The sequence below is a fragment of the Oryctolagus cuniculus genome, chromosome 11 (assembly GCF_051225735.1).
Source record: "Oryctolagus cuniculus isolate XC-2025 breed Fujian yellow rabbit chromosome 11, ASM5122573v1, whole genome shotgun sequence".
Taxonomy (NCBI): Eukaryota; Metazoa; Chordata; class Mammalia; order Lagomorpha; family Leporidae; genus Oryctolagus; species Oryctolagus cuniculus.
In genome coordinates this window covers 34,449,666-34,477,076 of record NC_142877.1, presented here as the reverse complement: position 1 = coordinate 34,477,076, position 27,411 = coordinate 34,449,666, and the positions used below count along the sequence as shown (strand labels likewise).

The 27,411-nt window shown below is 37.6% G+C and overlaps 1 protein-coding gene across 2 annotated transcripts in view; it reads left to right on the top strand.

Moving 5' to 3' along the window:
• Positions 1-27,411, top strand: part of PAK5 (p21 (RAC1) activated kinase 5) — a 302,315-nt gene that overhangs the window by 234,797 nt on the left and 40,107 nt on the right. For both annotated transcript variants that reach the window (XM_089307306.1, XM_002710976.6), the window contains one exon: positions 24,952-25,737. In XM_089307306.1, coding sequence (XP_089163432.1) covers positions 24,952-25,737 — 786 coding nt within the window. The remainder of the gene's footprint in view (positions 1-24,951; positions 25,738-27,411) is intronic.

The window sequence follows — 27,411 nt, the reverse complement described above, 5'->3', positions numbered from 1 at the left end:
TTCCACTGGGGGCAGAAGCTATGCCTGAGCTGTAGATGAGTCTGTTTAACTGGAGTAGAGCAATACCCAAAGCTTACAGAGAGTGGTGGTATGAGTAGGAGGAATTCACAGGAGTGGGAGGAAGAAAATAGAAGTGGTGCTGATAGAGATCAACAAAACAGATAGCTGCCTCCTAGCTACCTGGTAAAGCTTATTTCTGTTAACAGTGTTTCACCTCCCTACCCAGAAGCATTTCCCAGTAGAGGCTAAAAGGGGTTACATCACTGTCTGAGCACTGAATCTACTAAGAAAGTCATTGTGTCATTGGGCAGGTAGCTTGTGGGCAATTTGGCCATTTCCTACTCTAGAGGGATCTCTGAATTTTCCTCTCCAGGCCACTCTACCTACCAGCTAGTTCTGCTTTGCAATGCCCCTGTGTCCAGTGTGGTCCCTCCCAGATTCCTGGGTTCTGTGCCAAGGCAAAATGAGGCAAAATAAATCAACTTGACTTTGGCTTCAAAGCCAACTCTGTCTCAGCCAACCATCTGTGACTTAGAGGAATAGGATCTAAAATGTGTGAGTGATGATGACATGCCATTTTGGTTTTGTTTTGTTGGTGTGTTTTTTGTTTTGTTTTGTTATTTTTCTGGTTAAAGAGTGAATTGAATAAATGGATATTTTTGTCTGCTAAAGCTCCATTACATGTATATTCAGACAAGATGGAGAATTCCTTGAATTAAATCCAATTATTCCCTTAGAGGAAACCAAACTTTGGTTGATAGAGAGGTTCCTTTCTGCATTCATGGAGATGTTGTAGTCACATTTGATTGATTTAGAGAAGTTTTTAATCTCAACTCTGACAAATGTTGTATGTCAACCAAGCTTTTTACTAGCTACCAATCTAGCATAGAAAATTCCTGCAGTACAAAATGATGAAAACAGAATGAAATGCATAAAAAAGTCAGGAACTGACTGAGAAATCAGCCCAAAGCTCTACTCATAAAAATGACTAAGGTGTGACAGGTGAGCACATCCCAGACATAGAGGGGGCTCTGCACCCCTGAATACAATAAGGATAACCATGGAAAATATTATTCCCTAGGTTGTATATTTGGGGCAAGAGCTCTGTGTTCAGATATTCTTTGAATTTAATTCTGACATCACCACTACTTAAGTCAACCATGATTGCAAAAATGTTACATAGCAAACAACTCCCATGATTTTAATGATTAGAACAACAAATATTTCTTTTTCTGTTCAAGGATCTGTAGGTTGGAGGGTTTAGTCTGCTAGGGTTTCAGGTCACTAAGAATTGGCTGCAGGTTGTGGGCTAGGACTAGCAAGTACATAAGCCAAGTTCTTTTCAGGGTACATATAAGGAACTCAAGCTATCAAGCAAAGCACAAAATAGCCTCTGCTTTTGTCAATTCACCAACATTTCAACAGCTGAAGTAAGACACATAGTCTTGGCCAAAGTCAATGGATCAAGGATATATATTCTTTATATTCTACTGGAAAACATCAGTCATCCATAAAGGATGGGATTTGTAATTATTACAGGGAGTGGGGAAGAACTGAAATAATATTTATCTACTGTAATCACTAAAAGCTGTGGAATTTTGGCCAATGGTAACTTCCTTTTCCTCATATGTAAAATGCAGGGAAATAATAATATCTCTCTTAGGGTTATTGGAAGATCAAAAGTAAAAGATTGGCAACAACATAGGGTGACTAATACAGGGAAATTTTATTGTTATGGAAATCACCCTTTGCATCAGTCTTTGTCTCCTGCCCTCTCCTCAGTTTCACCAGTGCTAGTATCTTCCTCACCCAGTTTCTGAATTCTTGGAATTCCTGCTTGGTTTTCTTTCACTTCCAAGAATAATTCAAATTATTCTTTCTACACATGAGGTTAAGGTAATATGAATATCTTTGCAGACTTTCTCTTATATTTAGATGGTGAGAAAAATAGATGGAGATCCAAATATCAGCTTCATTATTGTGGAGTCCCACTTACAATGAGGTTTCATACAGTATACCCCTCCACCTTACACTGCTGCTTAAATATGGGAGAGAGATCTGCAAAGCTATATTGACCCAGCCCACTTACTTCAATACACACTCATCACTTGCCTATTTGGGATTCGAGAGGAACTCTGATCTCTAGAAGACAAGTTCTGTGTCCTTTCCACATGGAAATAGAACACACTAGGCTGTACAGACAGATAAACTCACCAGAAAAATGCAGAGAAGGTCCCTTGAGCCATGTATGTGGCCTAACCCTTCAACTCTTTCCCGTCAGATAATTCATACTCCATATCACAAGCAGACAATTGGGTAGAGTAGGCAAGAGAAGACAAAACTGTTATTCCAATGGAAGACTCTTCGGGAACACAGGAGGGCAGGGGAAAAACAGTTTCCTTGACAACCTGTTTTGCAAATGAGAAATGTTAATCCCTTGCTGGGAGATTTCTAGCCAGTGGAGAAATCAGTTGGCTTAGAATCAGTGACCTGGACTAATATCAATAATGAATCATTCATCTATCGTCACAAATTATTCTGTGTAACAAAGCACACTAAAGCTAAAGAGCTTACAACACACTCAAAACTATAAAACACTGCTGAAAAGTACTAAAGAATACATAAATAAATGGAAAGGCATTCTGTGTTCATAGATTGGAACAATTAGTATTATTAAGATGAAAATCTGATTTAATGCAATCCTTACCAAACTCTCAATGGCATTTTTTGCAGATGTAGAAAAACCATCTCAATATTCATGTGGAATCTCAAGAGACTCCAAATAGCCAAAACATTCTTTTAAAAAGGATTTTTAAAAGTCAGAGGACTCACACTTCCTGATCTTACAACTCACTGCAAAAGTATAATAGAAACCAAAAATAGTATGGTGTGAGTATAGGGAAAGACATCAAGACCAATGGATTTGAATATTCCAAGAAGCAAATCAGAGGGCACCATTCATTGAGAAAGGACAGTTTTTTGAACAAATAGTGCTGGAAAACTGTATATCCACATGCAGAAGAATGAAATCAGCCCCTTGCCTTGCACCATATATAGAAATTAACTCAAAATGGATCAAACATAATATATAATGGATCTAAATATAATATATAAAACTTTAAAACTCTTAAAAGAAAAATGAGGAGTGGAGTATATCATGGCAGCAGATTGTAGGACACCTGCATTCCACATAAGAACGCTGGAGCAAATCCAACTACTATGTTTCTTTTCCAGTCTCCTGGGTTTGCACCTGGAAAACAGCCATAGATGGACCAAGTACTTGAGCCCCTACCACCAACATGGGAGAACCCTATGGAGTTCCAGGCTCATTTCCTGGCTTCGGGCATTTTAGGAGTGAACCAGTAAAAAAAGAACTCTCAGTCTCTTTGTCTTTCTCTTTCTCTCTCTTTCTCTCTCCTCTCTCCTCTCTCCTCTCTCCTCCTGTGCCCATCTTTCTTTTTTCTGTTGCTGTGTCTTTGGAAGGAAGGGTAAAAGGAAGAAAAATGGGGACAGGGTTTTATAATCTTGCATTTGACCATGATTTCTTGGATAGGAAACAAAAAGAATGGGATGGGATTTATTAAAATTAAAAGTTTCGTGTATCCAAAGACACCATCAAGAGAGTGCAAAGATAAGCCACAGAATGGAAGAAAGTATCTGCAAATCACATAGATGATCAGAGAGTAATATTCAGAATACATAAAGAACTCCCACAACTTAAAAACATCCAGAACAAACAATCCAATTCAAATATGGGCAAAGGAATTGAATATGTATGAAGATAAATCACTAAGTGCAGGAAAATATGCTTAACATAATTAGTTCCTGGGGAAAAGCAAATCAATAGCACTTCATACCAATTAGAATGACTATTATAAAAAAATTAATGGAAATTAATTGCTTTAAAGATGTGGAGAAATTGGAGAGAAATTAGAACCTCGTGCATTACTGGTAAGGATGGCAAATGGGATTATGGAAAACCAATTGGTGGTTCCTTAAAAGGCTAAACACAGACTTCCCATATGATCCAACAACTCTACTTCTCAGTATATTAAAAAAGAATTGAAAGCAGAGACTGTAATAGGTACTTGTATGCCAGTGTTCACAGCAACATTATCACAATAGCTAAAAGATAGAAACAACACAAATGTCCATCAACAGATGAATGAGTTAACAAAACTACACACACAAACACACAATGTAATATTATTTAGTCTTTAAGAAGTAATTTTTTGAGAGGTGGGGAGACAGTGCACTCCCATCTTCTGGTTTACTCTCCAGATAGCTAGGGATGAACCAAACAAAAGCCAGAAACCAGGTCTCCCGTAGGGTGGCAGGAACCCAGCCATCTAAATCACTAACAGCTGCCTTTCTGGGACACATAATCAGGAATGTAGAGTCAAGAGCAGAGGTAGAATGACATTTTTTGCAGAAGAAGAAAAATCTTGGGACCGCAACCTAAGCACTCTGACATGGGATGTGTTTGTCCCAGCCAGTGGCTTAACTACTAGACCAAACACCCACCCACAGGTAATGAAAGTATTGTGCATGCTAACATGGATGGGCTTTGAGAGGGTTTGGCTAAGTGAAATAAACCAGACACAAAATACCAAGTATTTTATGATTCATTTATATGAGGGACCCAGAACAGGCAAATTTAGAGGCAGAAAGTAGATTAGAGGTAATAGGGTCTGGATGTACTGCTTAATGGATATAGAGTTTCTACTTGGAATAATGAAAAAGTTCTGGAAATTAATAGTGCTAATAGCTATACAATATTGTGAATATACTTCAGGCCACCAAATTAAAGGGTTAATTTAATGTATTTTTTACCACAATAAAAAAGAGCTTAAAACAGTAAGCATTTATTGTTTCTCACAATCCTACAGGCAGGGTATTTGACCTGTGTCCTGCAGCTAGTCTGTTTATTCTCATCCAGGCTCAAGCATGTGTCAGCTGCTGAATCAGCTAGAGGCTGGCTGGGATGCCCTAGTCTCATCTCTACGTGTTTCTTGGGTTTCAATGATAGTCTAGTGTTGTTCACATGGCAACCAGGCAGGGTTCAAAGCCTCACAGCCTCCAGAAACCTTGGCTTAAATAAGCATTACATCACTTCTGCTCCATTCTGTTGGTCAGATACAATCATGTGACTAAACCCAAAATCAAGGAGAAGAGAAACAGATTTTTCATTTCCCAATAGAAGTTTCAGGCTCATATGGCAAACTGTATGTTAAGAGGAACTGTATGTTAAGAGGAAATAAGTATATTTTGCATCAATTTACCATTTGACACTGCCCATTTCTTCACTAGTTGGTTTGGTTGGTTTTTATGGAGTTTCTTGATCTCTGTATATTCTAGTAATTAAACCTTTATCAGTTACATAGTTTGCAAATAATTTCTTCCATTTTCTCGATTGCCTCTTCACTTTCCTGATTGTATCTTTTGCAGTACAGAAGTTTCTCAATTTGATGTAATCCCACTTGTTAATTATGGCTTTGATTGCATGTGCCTCTGGGGTCTTTTCCAAGAAATTTTTGCCTATGCCAATGCCTTGTAAGGTTTCCCCAATGCTCTCTAATAATTTGATGGTATCAGGTCATAGATTTAGGTCGTTAGTCCATTTTGAGTGGATTTTTATGTAAGGTGTAAGATAGGGGTCCTGCTTCATACTTCTGCATGTGGAAATCCAGTTTTCCCAGCACCATTTGTTGAAGAGACTGTCCTTTCTTCAGGGATTGGTTTTAGCTCCTTATTTGAATATAACTTGGTTATAAATGTTTGGATTGATTGCTTGCATTTCTATTCTGTTCATTGGTCTATCTGTTTTTGTACCAGTACCAGGCTGTTTTGATTATAACTGCCCTGTAATATGTTTTAAAGTCAGAGATTATGATGCCTCTGGCTTTATTTTTGTTGTTCAAGATTGCTCTAGCTATTCGAGGTCTCCTGTGCCTCCATATGAATTTCAGCATCATTTTTTCTAGATATGAGAAGAATGTCTGTGGTATTTTGATTGGTATTGAATTGAATCTGTAAATTGCTCTTGGAAGAATGGACATTTTGATTACATTAATTCTTCCAATCCATAAACATGGACTTTTTTTCCATTTTTTTGTATCTTCTATTTCTTTAATATTTTGTAATTCTCATTGTAGAGATCTTTGACTTCTGTTGTTAAATTTATACCAAGGTATTTGATTTTTTTGGTAGCTATTCTGAATGGTATTGATCTTAGAAGTTCTTTCTCAGCTGTAGCATGGTCTGTGTATGCAAAGGCTGTTGTTTTTTGTGTACTGATTTCATATCCTGCTAATTTGCCAAACTCTTCTATGAGTTCCAATAGTCTCTTGGTGCAGACTTTTGAATACCCTAGATATAGAATCATGTCATCTGCAAATAGATAGTTTGACTTACTCTTTCCCGATTTGAACCCCTTTGATTTCTTTCCTTGCCTAATGGCTCTGCCTAGAACTTCCAATACTATATTGAATAGCAATGATGAGAATGGGCATCCTTATCTGGTTCCAGATGTCAGTGGAAATGCTTCCAACTTTTCCCCATTTATTAGGATATGGGCCATGGGTTTGTCATAAATTGCCTTGATCATGTTGAGGAATGTTCCCTCTAAACCCAATTTGCTTAGAGTTTTCATCATGAAAGGGTGTTGTATTTTATCAAATGCTTTCTCTGTCTGCATCTATTGAGGTAATCATATGGTTTTTGTTCTTCATTTTGTTAATATTATGTATCACATTGATTGATTTGCAAATGATGAACCATTCCTGCATACCAAGGATAAATATCATTTGGTCCAGATGAATGATCTTTCTGATGTGTTGTTGGATTCAATTGGCTAGAATTTTGTTGAGGATTTTTGCATCTGTATTCATCAGGGAAATTGGTCTGTAATTCTCTTTCTCTGCTGAATCTTTTCCAGGTTTAGGAATTAAGGTGATGGTTGCTTCATAGAAAGAGTTTGGGAGGATTCCCTCTCTTTCAATTGTTCTAAATAGCTTGAGAAGAGTTGGAGTTAGTTCTTCAAATGTCTGGTAGAATTCAGTGATCAAGCCAACTGGTCCTTGGCTTTTCTTTGTTGGGAGGGTCTTTATTATTGATTCAATTTCTGTCTTGGTAATGGGTCTGTTTAAGTTTTCTATGTCTTCATGGCTCAATTTAGGTGGTTTGTAAATGTCCAGGAATCTATCCATTTCTTCTAGGTTTCCCAGTTTGTTGGCATACAGCTCTTTGTAGTAATTTCTGATGATTCTTTTTATTTCTGTGATGTCTATTGTTACATTTCCTTTTTCATCTCTAATTTTATTGATTTATGTCTTCTCTCTCTCTCTCTCTCTCTCTCTCTCTTTTTTTTGGTTAGTTTTGCCAATGATTTGTCAATTTTGTTTATTTTTTCAAAAAACCAGCCCTTCATTTTGCTGATCTTTTATATTTTTTTGTGTTTCAATTTTGTTGATTTCTTCTTAATTTCACTTATCTCTTTTCTTCTACTAGTTTTGGGTTTGGTTTGTTGTTTTTCTAGATCCTTGATGTACAATGATAGTTCATTTATTTGGTGTCTTTCTCATTTCTTGATGTAGGTGCCAATTGCTTTAAACTTTCCTCTTAAAACTACTTTTGCTATATCCCATAAGTTTTGATATGTTGTATTGTCATCTTCATTTGTTTCCAGAAATTTTTTGATTTCTCTTTTGATTTCTTCTGTGACCCACTTTTCAGTCAGGAGCATGTTGTTCAGTCTCCATGTGTTTGCATGCATTCTAGAGATTCCTGAGTTGCTGATTTCCAGTTTCATTGCATTGTGGTCCAAGAAGATGATATGATTTCAATATTTTTTAATTGCTGAGGCTTGCTTCATTGCCTAGCATGTGGTCAATTCTAGAGAAAGTTCCATGCATTGGTGAGAAAAATGTGTATTCAGTAGCTAAGGTGGAATGCTCTATAGATATCTGCTAGGTCTATTTGGTCTATAGTGTCAATTAACTCTGTTGTTTCCTTGCTGTTTTCTGTCTGATTGATCTGTCCATTGCTGACAGTGGGGTATTGAAGTCCCCTTTTACTATTGTATTTGGGTCTATCTCTCCCTTAAATCCATTAACATTTTTTTTAGATATCCAAGTAACATGTAATTAGGTGCATATACATTTATAATAGTCACATATTCTTGTTGAATTGATCTTTTAATCATTATATAGTGTCCTTTGTCTCTTTCAATATATTTTGTGTTAAAGTCTATTTTGTCTGATTTTAGGATGGCTATACCAGTTCTTTTTTGGTTTCTGTTAGCATGGATTATCTTTTTCCATTCTTTTATTTTCAATCTATGTTTGTCTTTGTTAGTAAGATATGCTTCTTGTAGGCAACAGATAGATGGATTTTCTTTTTTTAATCCAGTTAGCCACTCTGTGTCTTTTAACTAAAGAGCTGAGACCATTTACATTCAGGGTAACTATTATTAAGTACTGATTTTGCACTGCCATGTTTCCATCAATTGTCTTAATTATGTATTTTGGGTTTCCTTTGTGCTTTTGCTGGATCCTTTTCTGTGTTCATCTTCTTTCATAGTGATTTTCATTTCTCTGTGTTTCTGTGTGTAGCACATCCTTGAGTATCTTCTGTAGGACTGGGAGAAATATTTTAAATTCTTTCAGTTTCTGTTTGTTGTGGAAGATCTTTATTTCTCCTCCATTCATAAATGAGAGCTTTGCAAAGTACAGTATTCTGGGTTGACAGTCTTTTTCTCTTAAGACTTGGAGTATATCTCACAATTCTCTCTTTGTCTGTAGGGTTTCTGATGAGAAGTCCACAGTGAGTCTAATTGCTTTTCCTTTGAATGTGATTTGGCATTTCTCTTGTGCACATTTTAGGACCATTTCTTTATGTTTTTCTGTGGGGAATTTTACTACAATGTGTCGTGATGAAGATTGTTTCTGGTCATGTCTACTGGGAGTTCTATGTACTTTCTGTACTTACTTGGATATCTTTCTTTCTCTAGATTGGGGAAGTTTTCTGTTTTTATTTCATTAAGAAGGCCTTCTGATCCTTTCTCTCTTTCCACACCTTCTTGGATTCCTATGATCCGCATGCTTGATGGTATCTTGTAAATCTCTAACCTTTTTTTTGTTTTGTTTTGTTTTTCTAATTTCTTCTTTTTTCTGGTCTTACTAATATTTCCAGAAATCTGTCTTCTAGTTTTGATATTCTTTCCTCTGTCTCATCTATTCTGTTGTTAAGGCTTTCCACTGAATTTTATATGGTCTATTGAATTCTTCATTTCTAGTATTTCCTTCTGACTTCTCTTTAATATCTCAATTTCTTGGAAGTATTTTTCATTTGGATTGTAAATTTGCTTCTGATGGTTTCGATGTAATCTGACAGCTTTCTGAATTCCATTCCTGGCATTTGCTCAATATCTTCATCTTCACCTTCCTTATTGAGGATTTGTAGTGCTCCTTTGGGAGGGTCATAGTGGGGAAATTCTCTTATGAGGCTTCTTTTTATGAGCTGCTGTGTTTGTGTGTTTCAAGTGGAAGCACTGAGCGCCATCTACTGGAGCCATGTTCACTTGTCCATTGCAATGGAAGTGGGACAAGCTCTGGTTTACCTTGCCCCACCTGCTGGGATCCAGCTCACTTCTCAATGGTTGATGGAACAGGCTTGAATTTTTGATATTCAGGACTTTTCCTTATTGTTCAGCTTCTATGGCAGAGAATAAATTCTGAAATGTTGTGAACTTTGCTCCTGGGTGGGGGATATGGTAGAGTGACTACTGCAATTGATGGGTATGTGTTCGGAAGGCTAAGACTTATATTTGAATATATAAATAGTCAAGATGGCTTCCCTCAGCTGGCTTCTTACAGGTCTGGGGGGAGGGGGGTGTGGTCCACGAGTGCCTGACCTCGCTGTTTACTTTTCTGTACCTCCTCTCCTCCACCCCCCTGCATGGAACTTCAAAAGCAGTTTACCAATTTCTCCCTCCCACTGCTATTCATGGTTCTGCAGGCCTGCAATTTCCTGACTAACCTGCACCACTGGGGGCTCTGCCACACTGTCACTGTTTCCCTTTCTTATTCTCTCTTTCTGCTTGAACCTGCCCAGTCTGTCTTGGCCTCCTGGGCTTCCTGTTGTAAATTTCCCATGGCTCTATCTCCAGCATATATCTTCTCTCCTTTTTTAACTATCTATTTTTACCCTGGGTAACTTGGATTGTCCTGTTGCTATGACACCATCTTGAAGCCTTATTAGATAATAACCATATTTAAAAATACATATATCTATAGGTGTGTTCATATATATCAATAAACTATCTCTCTGTATGTGTTTTACATATGCATAGAATATGTCAAACACAGAGAAATTTTCCAAATTCATACTGAATTGAAATAGTTTGGGTTATGATAAGGGAACTTCAGGAGTAAATTGAAGGCAAATTGGAAGATTTCAGTGTACAAATGAATAGTCTCCAAATTGTGTTAAAAATCAGATTGTGAGTCAGTGGATCTGGATAGGGCTGAAACCCTGCATTCCTTACCATCTTCTAGGTCATGCTGCTGCTTGGTGTTCTAGGGACCACACTTTGAGTAGCAGGTGGAGAAGCTCTAGCAATAGGTATGCTTTACAAACCTGGCTGCATGTCGAAATCACCAGGGGAGCTTTAGTAGTTACTGACACCTGGAAACACCACCACAGGCATAATTTGTCTGGGGAGAGTCCTTGCTTCAGGAGCGTTTGTGAACTCCCAGGCAATTCCAGTGTGCAGCTGGATCCGAGAGACATTGCAGTTGAAGCTGCTGTGTGATTCAGATTCCCTTGCTGCTTTAGCCATTGTTACAAGCTATTACAAAACCTCAAGGTGCATTCTTAAACTTTTCATTACAGTTTCAAAGAGACAAAATCTTTAACATATGAACACATTTTTTAGTCCCATAATTGCAGCATTATCTTTTCTTTTTTTTTTAAAAGATTTTATTTATTTATTTGAAAGTCAGAGTTACACAGAGAGAAGAAAGGCAGAGAGAGAGAGAGAGAGGTCTTCCTTCCATTGGTTCACTCCCCAATTGGCTGCAATGGCCGGAACTGCGCCAATCCAAAGCCAGGAGCCAGGTGCTTCTCCTGGTCTCCCATGCAGGTGCAGGGCCCAAGCACTTGGGCCATCCTCCACTGCCTTCCCAGGCCACAGCAGAGAACTGGACTAGAAGAGGAACAACCAGGACTAGAACCCAGTGCCCATACGGGCTGCTGGCGCCGCAGGCGGAGGATTAACCAAGTGAGCCACGGCGCCAGCCCAAGCATTATCTTTTCTTAAAAAGTTTATTTAAGTTATACAGGTTTCATGTATTTCATATATACAGATTTAGGAACATAGTGATACTTTCCACCCCATCCTCCCTCTTGCCCACATTTCAACACTTCTTCTTCCTCCCTCTCCTATTCCCGCTCTTTATTTACAAAGATCTATTTTCAGTTTACTTAATGATCATAAACTTAACCCTACACTAAACCTGAAATGTAATGTATTGTAGTGAAATAGACATTTTGAGATTCAATGATTGTTTATAGCCCTTGTCTCTTCTGTTGAGGAACAGGGTTTTTTTCCTCCTTTTCCCTTCATACTATTTGCTGAACTCTTTTACTTAGTATAGGGTTAACTATACAATCATGAAGAATAGTAAAAATTAATCTTTGTGAAAATTAAGAGTGGGAATGCAAGACGGAGGTGGGGGGAAGTGTTGAAGCATGGGAGGGAGGGTAGGGGAAGAAGTGTCACTATGTTCCTAAATCTGTATATATGAAATATATTAAACTTTCATGACTTAAATAAAATTAAACACCAACAAAAACAAAAAATAAATAAATAAAACTAGCTCCACCCCCACAAAAAAAAAGAATTCAAGAAATAGTATGAAGAAAAAAAAACACCATTCCTCAATGGGAGAGACAAGGGCTGTAAACAATCATCACATCTCAAAATGTCTATTTTACTCCAATACATTACATTTTAGGTACTCTATTAGTTACCTCAGATTAGGGAAAACATATGATATCTGTCTTTTGGGTACTGGTTTATTTCACTAAGTATAATGGTTTCCCATTGAGTCCATCTTGTTGCAAAAAAAAAAAAAAGAATTTCATTTTTTTACATCTGAATAGTCCTCCATATTGTATATATACCATAATTTCTATATCCAGTCAACAGTTGGAACACATCTTATTTTGCAGATTAATAGACAAATGTAGATTGCTATCCTTGTACTGAATAAGTCTCATTTAGTAAAAATAATTATAAATGAAAAAATATCAGTTTATTCTGTGTATAGCTTATATATTTAAAGAAACATAGAGTTAGCACTGCTGTTGTACAGAAGGAAAACCCCCTAGACTTGCAGGTTTCTCTGGATGAGCAGGCTCCACTAGTGAGAATGGCATCATTGCTTTGGCATTTGTTGAGCTAACAGAATATTCAAAAAGCAGTTCTCTATCTTTGGGTTTAAGAGATGGGAGTCTCCTGTCCTCTGACTCAATTCCCACCCCATCACAACAACACCCAACAACATCTGCTCTTATCACTCCCTTAGACAGTGAACCTTGGCCCACACTGCATTGTCTTGTCCTGTTAAACCCCTGCTTTAATAATGGCCTTTCAACTTAGTCAGTGGTTCATCCACATTCTAGGGCTCTCATCACATTTACCTGCAGTCATCATCCATAACAGTGACTGGCAAGCACTCATTCCAAGGTTTATCCAGTGGCTCACCTTTGCAGAAGCTGTTCTCAGGGTGCTACACCTTTGCTGGATAAAATCAAGTAGCCATTTGACTTGATGCCACACCCATGTGCTATAGCAAAGGAATGATTTACATATAATAAAAGATAAAAATCAAGAATATACAGCTGGGTTTTTACATATGTATACATTCATGTGACCAGAACCCAGATCAAGATATCAGACTTTCCATTTTCCAGGAAGTTCTTGAGCCCCTTCCCAGTAAGCCCCCTGAGGATAACTGATACTCTGATTTCCATTACCCAGGAGAGATAGATGATTAATAATAACTAGGAATATTTGGTAAAGCTAAACTTAGTATTTGATGAACTTAAAAGTTTCATGTGTTTGGAAGGTTTGGAGCCCTCTTTATTTTCTATAAGGCATTCTTTTATTGGTATCTTAAAAACCAATATCTGAAATATGAAGCATGTAGTTACAACACCAACTTTACTTTTTTAAATGTTATTTAATCACCTAATGGTTTTATTTCCAGATTAGAGTTTTTTAACATTTATTATGCCTTCAAGAAATACTTTTCACCCTTATAAAGATTGCCTGAAATGTCAAGTTGAAACAAACAGCAAAAATTTAAGTTTTGAACATTCAAGTAAAGTTTTTTGGGCCAATTTTAAAATAAATTTACCTTGTCCTTCTTTGTATAGTCTACAAGAGAAAGCAAATAATTTTAGCCTTTAGCACTGCTAAACGGTAATAATTCAAGCATCATTTAACCACTCGGGTTGTTTCTGTCGGAAGTAGTAGCAATTGATGTTCGGACAACCTTTTTGTTATCAAATTATCAAATTTTTAAATGTCAGACTCTTGAACAAATGTGATGTAACAAGATGTTTCTTTTGTTGCAGAGAAAAATTTTGACATTACTATAAAGATTAATAACGTCAAAGAGCAGCAGTTAACTTGTTTTTCCCCAACTCCAAGAAAGTTCTGAGTTTAAACAGAATTTTAAATTTAAACACAACTGGAAATTTACAAATTATGAGTTTTAAACATCCTTGCTTTTGAAATTTTCTTTCTGCAAATATGTTACCTCACAACAATGTATGCTTATATTGCTTTCTTTTTTTATTTTTTTAACTTTTATTTAATGAATATAAATTTCCAAAGAACAGCTTATGGATTACAATGGCTTTTTCCCCCCAGTAACTTCCCTCCCACCCGCAACCCTCCCATCTCCCACTCCCTCTCCCATACCATTCACATCAAGATTCATTTTCAATTTTCTTTATATACAGAAGGTCAAAGCTGCTCAGTAAAAAGCAAACCAAATATATAATTTTATATTTCCCAGTAACTATATCTGAAAAGTTTGTGATATATTAAGATGTCTCAATTTATAGAGACTTTTAAGAGGTAACATTTAAAAATCTTAGAAACACATCTTAAAAAAATGAAAAATCCCATGACTATGTGATCTAACAATGTCACTATTGCAAGTATAACCAATGGTGATGAAATCAGTATGTCAAAGAGACATCTGTACACCCATATTCATTGCAATACTATTCACAATAACCAAGGTATGGAATCAACCTAAGGGTTCACCAGTAGATGAGTGGATAAAGATGTTGTTTATGAGTAAATACCCAACAAAAATACTTTTTTAGCCTTAAAAATAAGGAAATCTTATCATTTGTAGTAATATAGGTGAACTTGGAGAACATTATGTCAAGTGGAATAAGCCAGGCCTGGCAAGGGAAATACCAACTCATCTCACTTATATTTGGAATCTAAAAACATTGAACCCACAGAAGCAGACATTAGAATGGTGGTTACCAGGCACAGAATGAAGAGCAACTTAGGATGGTTAGGAAATATTGACTGAAGGATACAATATCTCAGAGATAGGAATAAGTTCAAGAAGTCTATTGTACAACATGATGTCTAAAGAATATATTCTTGAAAATTACAAAAGTAAAATTACATTTGAGACTTGCAAAAAGAAATAGGCACAGATTCCTTATGAATAAACTATATGTACTGAAGTAATCCAATATCTAATGGTTTCATTAAGAATTTTAAGATACTATTGAAAATATTGTATCATTCCTAAAATGCTTCTTTTTGACTATAATCTATGTAAATATAATCAAAACTATAACCATGCCAATTTCAGAAATTTCAGCCGTAAAGAAACTAAACCAACTCAAGCATAAGCCCCAACCATGCCCCTATTTCTGCTTTTTCACTCATCCTTTATATGCAAAAGCAGTTAGACGTCTTTATAGTGATCATAATTCAGGAGAAGCTGGCTACCCTATGCTAAAAGTTTCCACTCTATAAATGTCCATTTCTTTAGCCAAATCAAGGACTACCATTCCCAGGGAAAGAATTTGGTGCATCAATTAAACCACTGCTTGGGATGCCTGTATCCCATATAGAAGCACCTGGGTTCTATTCCCCTCTCTACATTCTGGGAGGTAGCAAGTGAAGACTTAAGTACTTGGATCCCTGCCACCTACTTGGGAGACCCACAGTGAGTTTCTGACTCTTGACTTTGGCTTGGCCCATTCCTGGCTGTTGTAGCATTTGGGGAGTGCACCAGTGGATGGGAGATCTGTGTTCCTGCCTTTCAACTAAATAATGAAAGAGATAGAGATAGAGATAGAGATAGAGAGAGAGAGAGAGAGAGAGAGAGGAGATTATCATTACCTATCCATAGACACACAGCACTTTGCCTTCTGGCAATCTGATTTACCTTCCCTCATCTAAATGGGTCCAGCAGCTAGTTTTCATACCTCCTTTCTCCCTGCTCTGGACAGCGTAGAGGAAAGAGGCAGTTGAATAATTGGGACTGGCTGATCTAGGCTGGCCTCAGCAAGTATGACCCTCCAGCTGACTAGCTGAAGCTGCCTGGAATAAATAGCCAGGGGAAAGTAAGTAGTAACTGGCAAGACATCTTGAGGCTGAGACTCCAAATTGATATAATGTCACTCCACCTTAATCTACCTCCTCTTGACCAAGCAAACCACATGACCATCTGAATGCAGGGTAGGAGACACAGGTCACACCACCTCCAGACACAAAGGAACTGCACAGTCACATTGAACTGGGAAAGGGATAACTTTGCCCATGATGCAGGCAATGTGTCATGGAAACTAATGTCAAACTCAATTGGACCCTGTGTTGTACAACCTAATGAATATGCCTTCTTTCACTACTGTATGTCTGTCTGTGTCTCCTGAAATACTGAAAAATAAAACATTTGTTCATGCAAAAGTTTTTCAAAACGGTAATGGAAAATAGAATTAAAAGAATGGCTTATTTTGAAGCAAACTATGAAATCCATGCACATGTAGGATTTTTAAAGTCTGTGGGAAATGTGCATTACACAAAAACTATGTATGAATTTCAAAACAAAATTTTCACCAAAATGAACTTTATCTTTTTCTTCCATTTTCCATGAACTTTTTGAAGTTTACTTGTATGTGGTTACACTCTCATTGATATCTAAAATTCAAGCTGATGGCAGTCCTAGTCACAGCACTCTATCTTGGGCTTTTGGTGCCATTTTTTTTTCCCACCTGGAACTCCATCCAGGCTCCCCATGTGGGCTGCAGGGACCCAAGTACTTGTGGGCCATCTTCTGCTCCTTTCCCAGGTGCATTGCCGGGGAGCTGGACAGGAAGCACGGCAGCCAGGGCTCAAACCAGCACTCCAACATGGATGCCAGCAGCACACACAGCAGCTTAACCTGCTGTGCTACAACACTGGGTCCCCCGGGTCATTTATTCTACCGCAACATTATCAGTGTCTGTCTGGTTCATATCTTTCATATCTCAGATTGCTCCTGTCTTATCCCAGGGCTGCTGTGTATGTCCTGGTCAATGCCAGCTATTGAGAATTAGATTGCACTCAGTCAATAGGAAAACCAAGATAAAGTCTGTCCTTGTTTATTGCTAACTCTTATTCTAGGTCAGCATTCTACTTCTTTATAGTCATTATTATTATGATATATTAGGGTAAGCCAGCATATTAATCCTTACATCTTGGCAAAGATGCTCAAAAAATAAGATTTTTTTCTCTCACTAAATATTGAATGTGAATTTTCTTTACCAGAGTGGCTTTAAGTGATAGAAAATCCATCTCATGCCTCTGCATTCCATATTGACTGTTATCCTGCTAGATCTTCTCCAGCCATCTAGAAACAAAGAAGAAAGGGCATTTCTTTGTAACTTAGCCCTGACAGCCATGCACATCACATCTTGCTCACATTTCATGGATGAGAACTGTCTCAGGGCCCTATCTAGATGCAAAGATTATGGTCCCTGCTTGGAACAGCTTTGAAGCAACAGCTCGATGCTATGAGAATGGAGCATGTGTCTTTTGGGACCACCCAACATGTCTTCCACAATGATCAAGAATGTTGATGCCCATCCCCATTGGCTAATGAGAAGGGGACACTATATGACTTTACTTTTAATTTTTGAGACATTGATATTTATTTATTAGAGAGTGAGCATGAGCACACACTGGCTCCCATTCACTGGTTCGCTCCCTAAATGCCTGTAATGGTCCCCAGCTAAGCCAAAGCCAAGAACTGGAAATTCAGTCCAAATCTCCCATGTAGGTGGCAAAACCCGATTTCTTAAGCCATTGCCACTGGTTCCCAGGTTGTGCAAGGAAGCCAGAGCCAAGTACTCAAGTACTGATATGAGATGCCTCCATCTTAATAAGAATCTTAATCACCAGGCTAAATGCCTATTCCACTTTATTTTTTTAACTTTTATTTAATAAATGTAAATTTTCAAAGTACAGCTTTTGGATTACAGTGGCTTCTTCCCCCGCATAACTTCCCTCCCACCTGCAACCCTCCCATCTCCCACTCCCTCTCCCATACCATTCACATCAAGATTCATTTTCAATTATCTTTATATACAGAAGGTCAAATTAGTATATATTAGCTAAAGATTTCAAGAGTTTGCACCCACACAGAAATACAAAGTGTAAAGTATTGTTTGAGTACTAGTTATACCATTAATTCACATTGTACAACACATTAAGGACAGAGAACCTACATGGGGAGTAAGTGCACAGTGACTCCTGTTGTTGATTTAACAATTGACACTCTTTGTTTATGGTGTCAGTAATCATCCAAGGCTCATCATGAGTTGTCAAGGATATGGAAGCCTTTTGAGTCACCAACTCTAATCTTATTTCAACAAGGCCATAGTCAAAGTGGAAGTTCTCTCCTCCCTTCAGAGAAAGGTACCTCCTTCTTTGATGGCCTGTTCTTTCTGCTGGGATCTCACTCATAGAGATCTTTCATTTAGGTCTTTTTTTTTTTTTGGCCAGAGTGTCTTGGCTTTCCATGCCTGAGAAATTCTCATGGGCTTTTTAGCCAGATCCGCATGCCTTAAGGGCTGATTCTGAGGCCAGAGTGCTGTTTAGGACATCTGCCATTCTATGAGTCTGCTGTGTATCCAGCTTCCCAAGTAGGATCCTTCTCTCCTTTGTAATTCTATCAGTTAGTATTAGCAGACACTAGTCTTATGTATGTGATCCCTTTGAGTCCTAATCCTATCATTATGATCAATTGTGAACTGAAACTGATCACTTGGACTAGTGAGATGGCATTGGTACATGCAACCTTGATGGGATTGAATTGGAATCCCCTGGCATGTTTCTAACTCTACCATTTGGGGCAAGTCCAGTTGAGCATGTATCAAATTGTACATCTCCTCCCTCTCTTATTCCCACTCTTATATTTAACAGGGATCACTTTTCAGTTAATTTTAAACGCCTAAGAATAATTGTGTGTTAATTAAAGAGTTCAATCAATAGTATTAAGTAGAACAAAAAAATACTAAAAACGATAAAGTATTAAGTTGTTCATGGACAGTCAGGACAAGGGCTGATCAAGTCATTGTTTCTCATGGTATCCATTTCACTTCCACAGGTTTCCTTTTAGGTGCTCAGTTAGTTGTCACCAATCAAAGAGAACATAAAATATTTGTCCCTTTGGGACTGGCTTATTTCACTCAGCATGATGTGTTCCAGATTCCTCCATTTTGTTGCAAATGACCAGATTTCATTTTTTTTACTGCTGTATAGTATTCTATAGAGTACATATCCCATAATTTCTTTATCCAGTCTTCTGTTGATGGGCATTTAGGTTGATTCCAGGTCTTAGCTATTGTGAATTGAGCTGCAATAAACATTAAGGTGCAAACAGCTCTTTTGTTTGCCAATTTAATTTCCTTTGGGTAAATTCTAAGGAGTGGGATGGCTGGGTTGTATGGTAGGGTTATATTCAGGTTTCTGAGGAATCTCCAAACTGACTTCCATAGTGGCTTTACCAGTTTGCATTCCCACCAACAGTAGGTTAGTGTGAAATATGTCATGTACCTAGAAGATGTATTGGATACCTCTTGCCTGCATCTCATATGTTTTAGTCAAACATATCTTACTCTAGTCATTGCTGAGCCAACCTGCTGTTCACCACAAGTAATAGCACTTGTCTCTGATTTCTAAGATGATAGTTTCTTAACTTTCACCTGTGGGATGCCTGTAGCTGCTCCCTCGGCCATTCCAAGAGGACATGCGAGCAGGTAGATGAATGTTTCTATCTTCATTCCCTAGAGTAATTGGTTCTGACACACAGTTTTCAACAGTTCTACAGAACTGAGCCCCCACTGACCACAAATAACATCACTGAACTGGCATTCCCTCTTCCACATTATACTCTCCCCATTATTCCTGACCTTGCATTTCAAGAGAAACTACTCATGGTCAGGCCTCTACATTCAGGAAATGCAGGCTAAGATATGAACACAGCAATTGCAACTTTTAAAGAATAATTACATTTGCTCTGTTTGCTACCCAAGTTAAGAAATAGATGATCAAATCTTGTATCATAGTACTCCCTGCACCTAGAAACAATTTTTATTTGACTAAATGAATATATTAATGAGCAGAGACACTTCTGTAGACCTCACTGCTACCTAGACAACAAACCAGGAAACAGCAAATAATAGTTTAATTCCCAGCTACACTACTCATGACCTCAAACTGACTTTAAAATGGACATAAAACACTTCTGATAAAACAATTCAACTATAACTCAGCTACTTTAGGTTCAATCAAGAACCTGGTCAGTAAACTCCTTATGTTCCTTTTGCTGAGTTAACAATAAATAGAAAGTCATCTTTGGGAATTATCCTTATGTGGAAATGATGTTGTCCTATTTTAGAAGGCAGAGAAAATGGCTAATAATAGAACATTTTACAAATAACTTAATTAGAAAATCATGTTTTCTACAAAATTTACAAAAACCTTTCTTAAATATATTATACTTTCTTGTAATGGAGGCAAACCACAGCAATATTTTTAGTTGGCAAAGGAACTGGCTTATTCAGATTCCATATGATTATAATATGATTTGTTAAGGAATTTTATGGTTGAATACTCAGCTATACTCTGAGATAGTCTGCTGGAATTGTCAAACTTCCCAGGGACATGGGATTTGCAGATAGTCATCCAATTAGCACCACTGCTAGTAGTTACCAAAAAATAAATAAATAAATAAATAAAAAAGAGTATACAAACAAAGCAGAAAGAAAATAAATGAGAAGTCTTACAATGTTATAAAATCAAACCAAGAGCTAGCCTTTATTCCCATACAGATCCAAGCATGATTTTGTCTCAGAAATTTCCAGCACTCCACCTTAATAAAGCTACAGGAACTGGTTCTCTACAAACACTGTAAGAATCTAAATAGATGCTAAAAAGTAGATACTTTCTACTCAGTCTTGGCTTATACTTGAATCATAAGACTATTTGCCTTATTAACCTCCAGAAAAGTGTTTACCCAGAAAGACAAAATGAAATACATCCTTGAGGTACAGAGAAGATATTGTTTTTGAAAAAGAAATGTGAGGTCTTATTAGGGCAAAGCTGTTAATTACACACTTCATTATTGTCAAGGTTAATACAGTCTATGAGAGCAAAGGTACTTTTTCATCTCTTCCCTGAGAACAAGGAGAGACAGCTGTTCTCACACAGATCCATTACGGCTTATCACCAGCCGGCAGCCTGCAGAAGAGCACCATGAAATATGGCCGCTGTCACTGGAAGCCAGAGCTGACGCCAAGTTAGTCCAGCATACAATGGAAAGACAACAAGAACTGTGGCTTCAAACGCAAATAGATTGGGTTGCATTGATTTTTAATGCCTGGAGGTTCTGTGGTATAAAATTCACCTATACTCTTGCAGTTATTGTATTATTGATCTCTCTAAAACTGCACAGTCTTGCATTAATAAACATCAGATGCTGACAGTAATAAATAGTAGACCTTCCTTCCATTCTGAAGCCTATGTAAACGGTGTTGGAAAATTCTGCATGTTTCGATTTTATTGTTAGTGCTTCACTTATGATTCCATAAGTGAAACTCGTGTCAGCAAAACAAATATTGCCTTGGTTCTGCTTTAACTAGTATGCTGGATCAAATAAAGTTATAGGATTCTTCTCTTTTACTTTTTTGGGCCGGGCAATAATTTTTTTTAGCAAACATTCATATTTTTCGAGCCCCTACTTGTTAACACTGAGTATTTGTACCAGAGGAAAGCATGTGGATCCTCTAAGAGTAATATATTTATACCACCCACTTGGATTTTCTCTTTCTTAAGATTTTTTTTTATTTGAAAGGCAGAGTGAAGAGAGGGAGAGGCAGACCTTCTGTGCCCTACACCAGGGGGGACTATTAGGTCCGTTATGAAGTTCCATGCCCAGGAAGCTTTCCACCCAGCTATACCCCAGAAAGGACTGGGGTGGGGAGGGCAGTTGAAAAGCTGGTCCATACCTATATCTGTGAGATTGAAATTATGTATTTGCGAAACTTTTAAAAAGGAAGGAAGGAAGGAAAGAGGCAGATTGAGGGAGGAAGGGCATTATGGTTATCTTCTTAGAATTGTACCTATGAAATACTTGAAATCTGTTCTCTTTATATTAAGAATTAAAATTTTAAAAATCCAGTGTGAAAACAAACTGTGCTCTCAGTCTTTTACTAACATGCCTGGTCTGTCAGGTGTACTCACTTCATTATTTCTCTTCATTAAATTTTCCTGCATGCTTATTGCCTAAAGAAAAGAAAAAGATCTATGACCATACTGCCTTGAAAGTGGCCTATCTCATCTGATCTTGGAAGCTACCAAATGCACACAATAGCCAGGACTACACCAGTCAGAAACCAGGATTCAGGAGCTCCATCCAGGTCTCCCACATGCGTGGCATGAACTCAAATACTTGGGCCATCAACCACTGCTTTCTAGATCCATTAGCAGGAAACACAGAGCAGTCTGGACTCCAACCACGCACTCTAATGTAGGATGCAGGTATCCATCCCAAAGAACAGCTTAACCCACTGTACCACAATGTCCACAACACAAACATCTTTAAAGGCTAAAAATGAGATGTAAGAAAAGATCATGCCTTAGTTAGAAAATGCTTTGATTTCTTTGTATTTTTGTTTGTTTGTTTTTGTTTTGTATTGTTTTGGTTTTTTTTTCACTATAGATAAATTAGAATGTCATCTTTTCAGATGTCTGAAACTATACCTTTACTTTGGTGGTACCCACGTTCTATCCTAATCTTAGGAGTTATATCTTCATAGTAAGACCATGATACTAAAGAAGTAGGTGTGCAAATATGGTGAATTCTGTTAAGACAAAATGGTAAAATATTTTTAAGGGCATTGTTTTGTTCAAACATAAGAAACACTCACCTGCATAGGGAAAGGGAAAATGGTGAACAGTGTACCACTCAAAACCAACTATAATATCAAGTAACTTTAGCACTATGTGTGTGCATATTTAACATTAAATGAGAGTACTTAATGGAAAATGGAATTAAAACACAAGTTTATTTTGATGCAAAATATTTTAAAATATGTGCAATTTTTTCACAGTACACATTTTCCATGAATTTTTCAAAGACCTGTATATAGATACAGATGGACAAATATAATTATAGGCACGTGAGTATTTATGGGTTAGAATGCAAACTGTATTTCCTAGCTCTGTTATGGGAAGACCTGAAAGCAATGACACTCCAGTAGAAATGGGTATACCCTGAATTCAGCTCTTCATTTCTCTTACCATTCTCCAATAAAAGGGCTCGTTATAAGACACGGACAGGGGAAAATATAAGATGAAGCTGGACCTTTTGGTAATGATAACAAGTAAAGAAGTGCCCCAAAAATAAAAGCAAAGAGAATTGTGTCAAAAGGACACAGCAGCCTTCCTCAATGAATTCCCAGTGACAAAAGCTGGAACTATTTAAGCAACAAAACAAATAGTCTAATCTTGGATTATAACTCAAAGTATAAAATAAATATGCATCCATCCACCCATACTGATTAAGAATTGATTGAATAAATTGAAAGGAGGGGATAATAACCAAGTCTTCTATGGAAAAGAATTCCAAGTACTTTATGTAGTACTCTTCCCAAGGAAGTAGAGTTTAAGGCCCCAACCCCTTGACACAGTGACTTGCTTCCAAAGAATGCATCATGGAAAGGAGGGAAGAGGAAGTGTAACTTTGTGGTGTAGAAACCCAGCAAGCACATCACCAATCTGATAAAAGTTAACATCATCAGTAATGAGCCACATTGACATGGATATGATAAGATGAACCTGCTACTTTACTCTGCAGCCCTCTTCCCCAAAACCCAGAGCCCAAGTTTAACGATGAGAAAAACATTAGACAAATCCATTTGAGAGACATTCTGCAAAGTACCTGACCAGAACTGCTCAAAACTATCAAGGACATCAGAACGAACAAGTCTGAGAAACTGTCACAGAGCAGAGGAAACTTAGGAGACATAATAAATCAATGCAATGAGTGAGCCTGGATGGGACCCTGGAGACCTAGGTAAAAATCTACAAAAACATGGAGTTTTGCTGATAGTAGCACAAGATGTTACAATAGGGGGAACTGGAGCAAGGCTCTCTGAGAATGATGTATTTTCTTTGCAACTTCTATGTGAATCCAAAACTATTCTAGAATTAAAATTTTGTCTAAAAGAAAAGAGTGTAAACCATAAGTATTAGCCTAGGAATGTCTGGGGGAGTAAATAGAACCTTGCATGAATTGTTTGAGAGGCACTGATCTAAAGAACATAAGCTCTAGGACAGCTCAGAGTTATTCCTCCAGCCTGAATGCTCATAACATCCTAACTGAAAAGGGTTTAAACTCACTGCTTGCTCAAATGCATTTTTCTTTTAAAATCCTGGAAGGCTGAAGTCACAACACTTTGTTCTTTGTTCTTTTATCCGCCCCCATGGTATTTTGCAGCAAACCTTGTCATTGTCAAGGCACAGCTGACTGGCTCTGTAAGAGCTTTGCTATTTCTTTCTGTTCCTGGTGTTCTGGTGTTATTTAGGTTCATTAAAAGGAACATTGGGCTTGGCGATGTCTCATTTAGATCTAGTTACAACCACGTCATTACCAAACCATCCAAAATTCAGCAATGGTGTTCTGCAGAAGTATGACCATAGCAAGCATTACAGTTATATGCTTAATAAGAATGTCAAATTTGGTCACAAATTAGATCACACAAGTAATCTTCCTGTTGTTGCTTCAGTTTTAGAAAGTCTCTTCCTCTTCTATAGAATCCCATAACCTCAATTAATAGATGTCTCCCATAAAAAGGGTGAAAAAACTGCATATTAATATAGCTATGTTAATATTCACATAACAATGCATACTTAATAGTTTTCAAACCATCTGAATAATGAATATAAAATATAATATGTTTTATATAAACAGTTATATACTGTCAAACTTATAATCATCAGCTCACTGTTAGATGGTTGCAGTTAATCATTTAGGAAGAAGAATAGAGGGAAGAAATTTGCTCTAAATTTGTAAATAAGACAGTGACAGTCTACATAGTCTTCTAAATGGCTTTTTATGTTTAATCTTTTTATTTAGATAGGTAAGAAAAATTTTGCAATTTGAAATTATTGTTTAATATTTGATTTATTTCATCACAGAATTCAATCAGTAACCCTTTCTTCACCGTGTGTGTGTGTGTGTGTGTGTGTGAAATGTTCTCCATGGTTTAACCTGGATGGAGTGGGGGTGCAATTCCTCCAATCATCTGAAAGCATGGAATGTTTTATTTAAACATTGCTGCTTTTATTATTCCCAGACAATCGTCAGAGGAAACAAACCCTGCAAGGAAACCTCCATCAACGGCCTGCTGGAGGATTTCGACAATATCTCGGTGACTCGCTCTAATTCGCTAAGGAAAGAAAGCCCTCCTACCCCGGATCAGGGAGCCTCTAGCCATGGTCAGGGCCATTCGGAAGAAAACGGCTTCATCACCTTCTCACAGTACTCCAGCGAATCCGATACCACTGTAGACTACGTGACCGAAAAGTACAGAGAAAAGAGTCTCTACGGAGACGAGTTGGATCCGTACTACAAAGGCAGCCATGTGACCAAGCAAAACGGACACATGATGAGGATGAAGCACGGGGAGGCCTACTATTCCGAGATGAAACCTGTGAAAGGTGATATTGCCAGATTTCCTGTCGATTATCACGCTCATTTGGACTCGCTGAGCAAACCAAGCGACTATGGTGATCTCAAGTGGGAGTACCAGCGAGCCTCAAGCAGCTCCCCTCTGGATTACCCTTTCCAGTTCACGCCTTCTAGAACTGCGGGGACCAGCAGGTGCTCCAAGGAGAGTCTGGCCTATAGCGAAAGTGAGTGGGCACCGAGCCTGGAGGACTACGACAGGAGGCCGAAGTCGTCCTACATGAACCAGACGAGTCCTCAGCCGGCCATGCGGCAGAGGTCCCGGTCAGGTTCAGGGCTCCAGGAACCCATGATGCCCTTCGGAGCAAGTGCATTTAAAACCCATCCCCAAGGACACTCGTACAACTCCTACACCTACCCTCGCTTGTCGGAGCCCACCATGTGCTTTCCAAAGGTAACACTGCCCTTTCCCCTCAAGTGTGTGAGAACCTCCGGGAGATGGTGCCAGTTCCACCTTCTAGTACAGATTCTAAAGTGCTGGTTTGCTTCTTTAGTGAGAATTTACATTGAACTCCTACATTATTTAGACCCATGAGCGCCAAGGGCAGATAATACAGGTCATGTATATTTATTAAAATCAAAATCTGTCTTTTGGGACATCCTATAGGATTTCTCATTAAGAAAGAAAGACAAGTTTATTTATTTACTTGAAAGATGTTCTGAAATATGAATGATAAACATTATATGATCATATTTTACTAAGTTCTAGTAAATGAGTGTAAGCCATCAGATGGAATGATGTGGTGGTTCTCGTTTTCCAGCAGAGGTTACATGGATCCCCAAAAGAGAATAAAATAATAATAGGAGAAGATGATAAGTTTCTAATAAAGTTAATGTTATTCAATTGAGGTGACAGAAGTTCAATTTGAGAGTATGCCCTTCCTATTTTTTTATTTTGAAACACAATTTTTGTATGAAATTTTCAGATAAGAGATTGTAATTGGTTGCTGCATCTTTTTAGCATGCTTTTTTAAAAATTTTGTTGTTGTTATTCTTCTGTTGATCATTTTTTTAAAGAAACAGTAGTTGTTGGCAATTTACTTTGCAATTTGCATGGTGCATAATATCCCATAGTCTAAAAACCACTATCAGAAAAAGCTACTGAACTTCTGACTTTGCTAGGAAGCGAATGTTTTGGAGAGGGTGCAAAGTGTTGATTTTTCCATAGTAACTGCCTCACCTGTACAGCAGAAATAAAAATGAGTATTTGGTGGAAGACTGTCAATTATGCAGAAGTCACAAACCAGTTCAAAATAACATGACTTCCAACAGTGCAGTTGTGTACATTTTTACCCAAGTGCTCTCTCTACAATGGCTTAATGGCCAGCACCACAAACTGCCTGTATTCATCTGCTTTATTGATTGTAGATAATCAGTAATTTTCCATTGCTTATTGTTTCTCAAAACCTAATCCAGATGTTGAAAAGAAGACAGTTAGGAACATCATGGAAGTAGCTAAAGGCATACTTTAAAAAAAATACTATCACTTTAGTTTCAAAGATATAAAATTCAAAATAAGTCCTAGTTAAAATTGAAAGAATGACAATACTTTTCTTCTGATTGAATTAAGTATTTGAACATCTGCAGTCAGGGTGTCATGACTACTTTCACTTCCAGTGTTCCTTCCAGTACAATAGTTGGAAAGAGGTTTAATTAACGAACAGAAAAAAGCGTAAGGAGACTTCTATATGTATCATAACACATTAGATAGTTCATTCAATATCCTGTGCATATCACTGCCTGTGAGTACCATGACAAAGGGAACCCCTGCATAGTCCTAGAATGAAATAAACATATTATCCTAGTAGTGTTGAATTGAGTTATATCCTGAGTCTTCAATAATTAGTTCTAATTTTGTCTAGGAGCAGAGAATATGATTTTGTGTGTGTGGTATATTTAAACACATATATTAAGCTAGTTTTGGTGTAGCCATAGAGACAATATTGCTCAGAGGAAGCAACCTTTGAGTTCTGCAGTCATATTTGTCCCACTGACAGGTGTGGATGAAGTAATATTAATTTCCAACACCTAGGAAACCCAATATTAATTTCCAACTCTAGAATTCAAT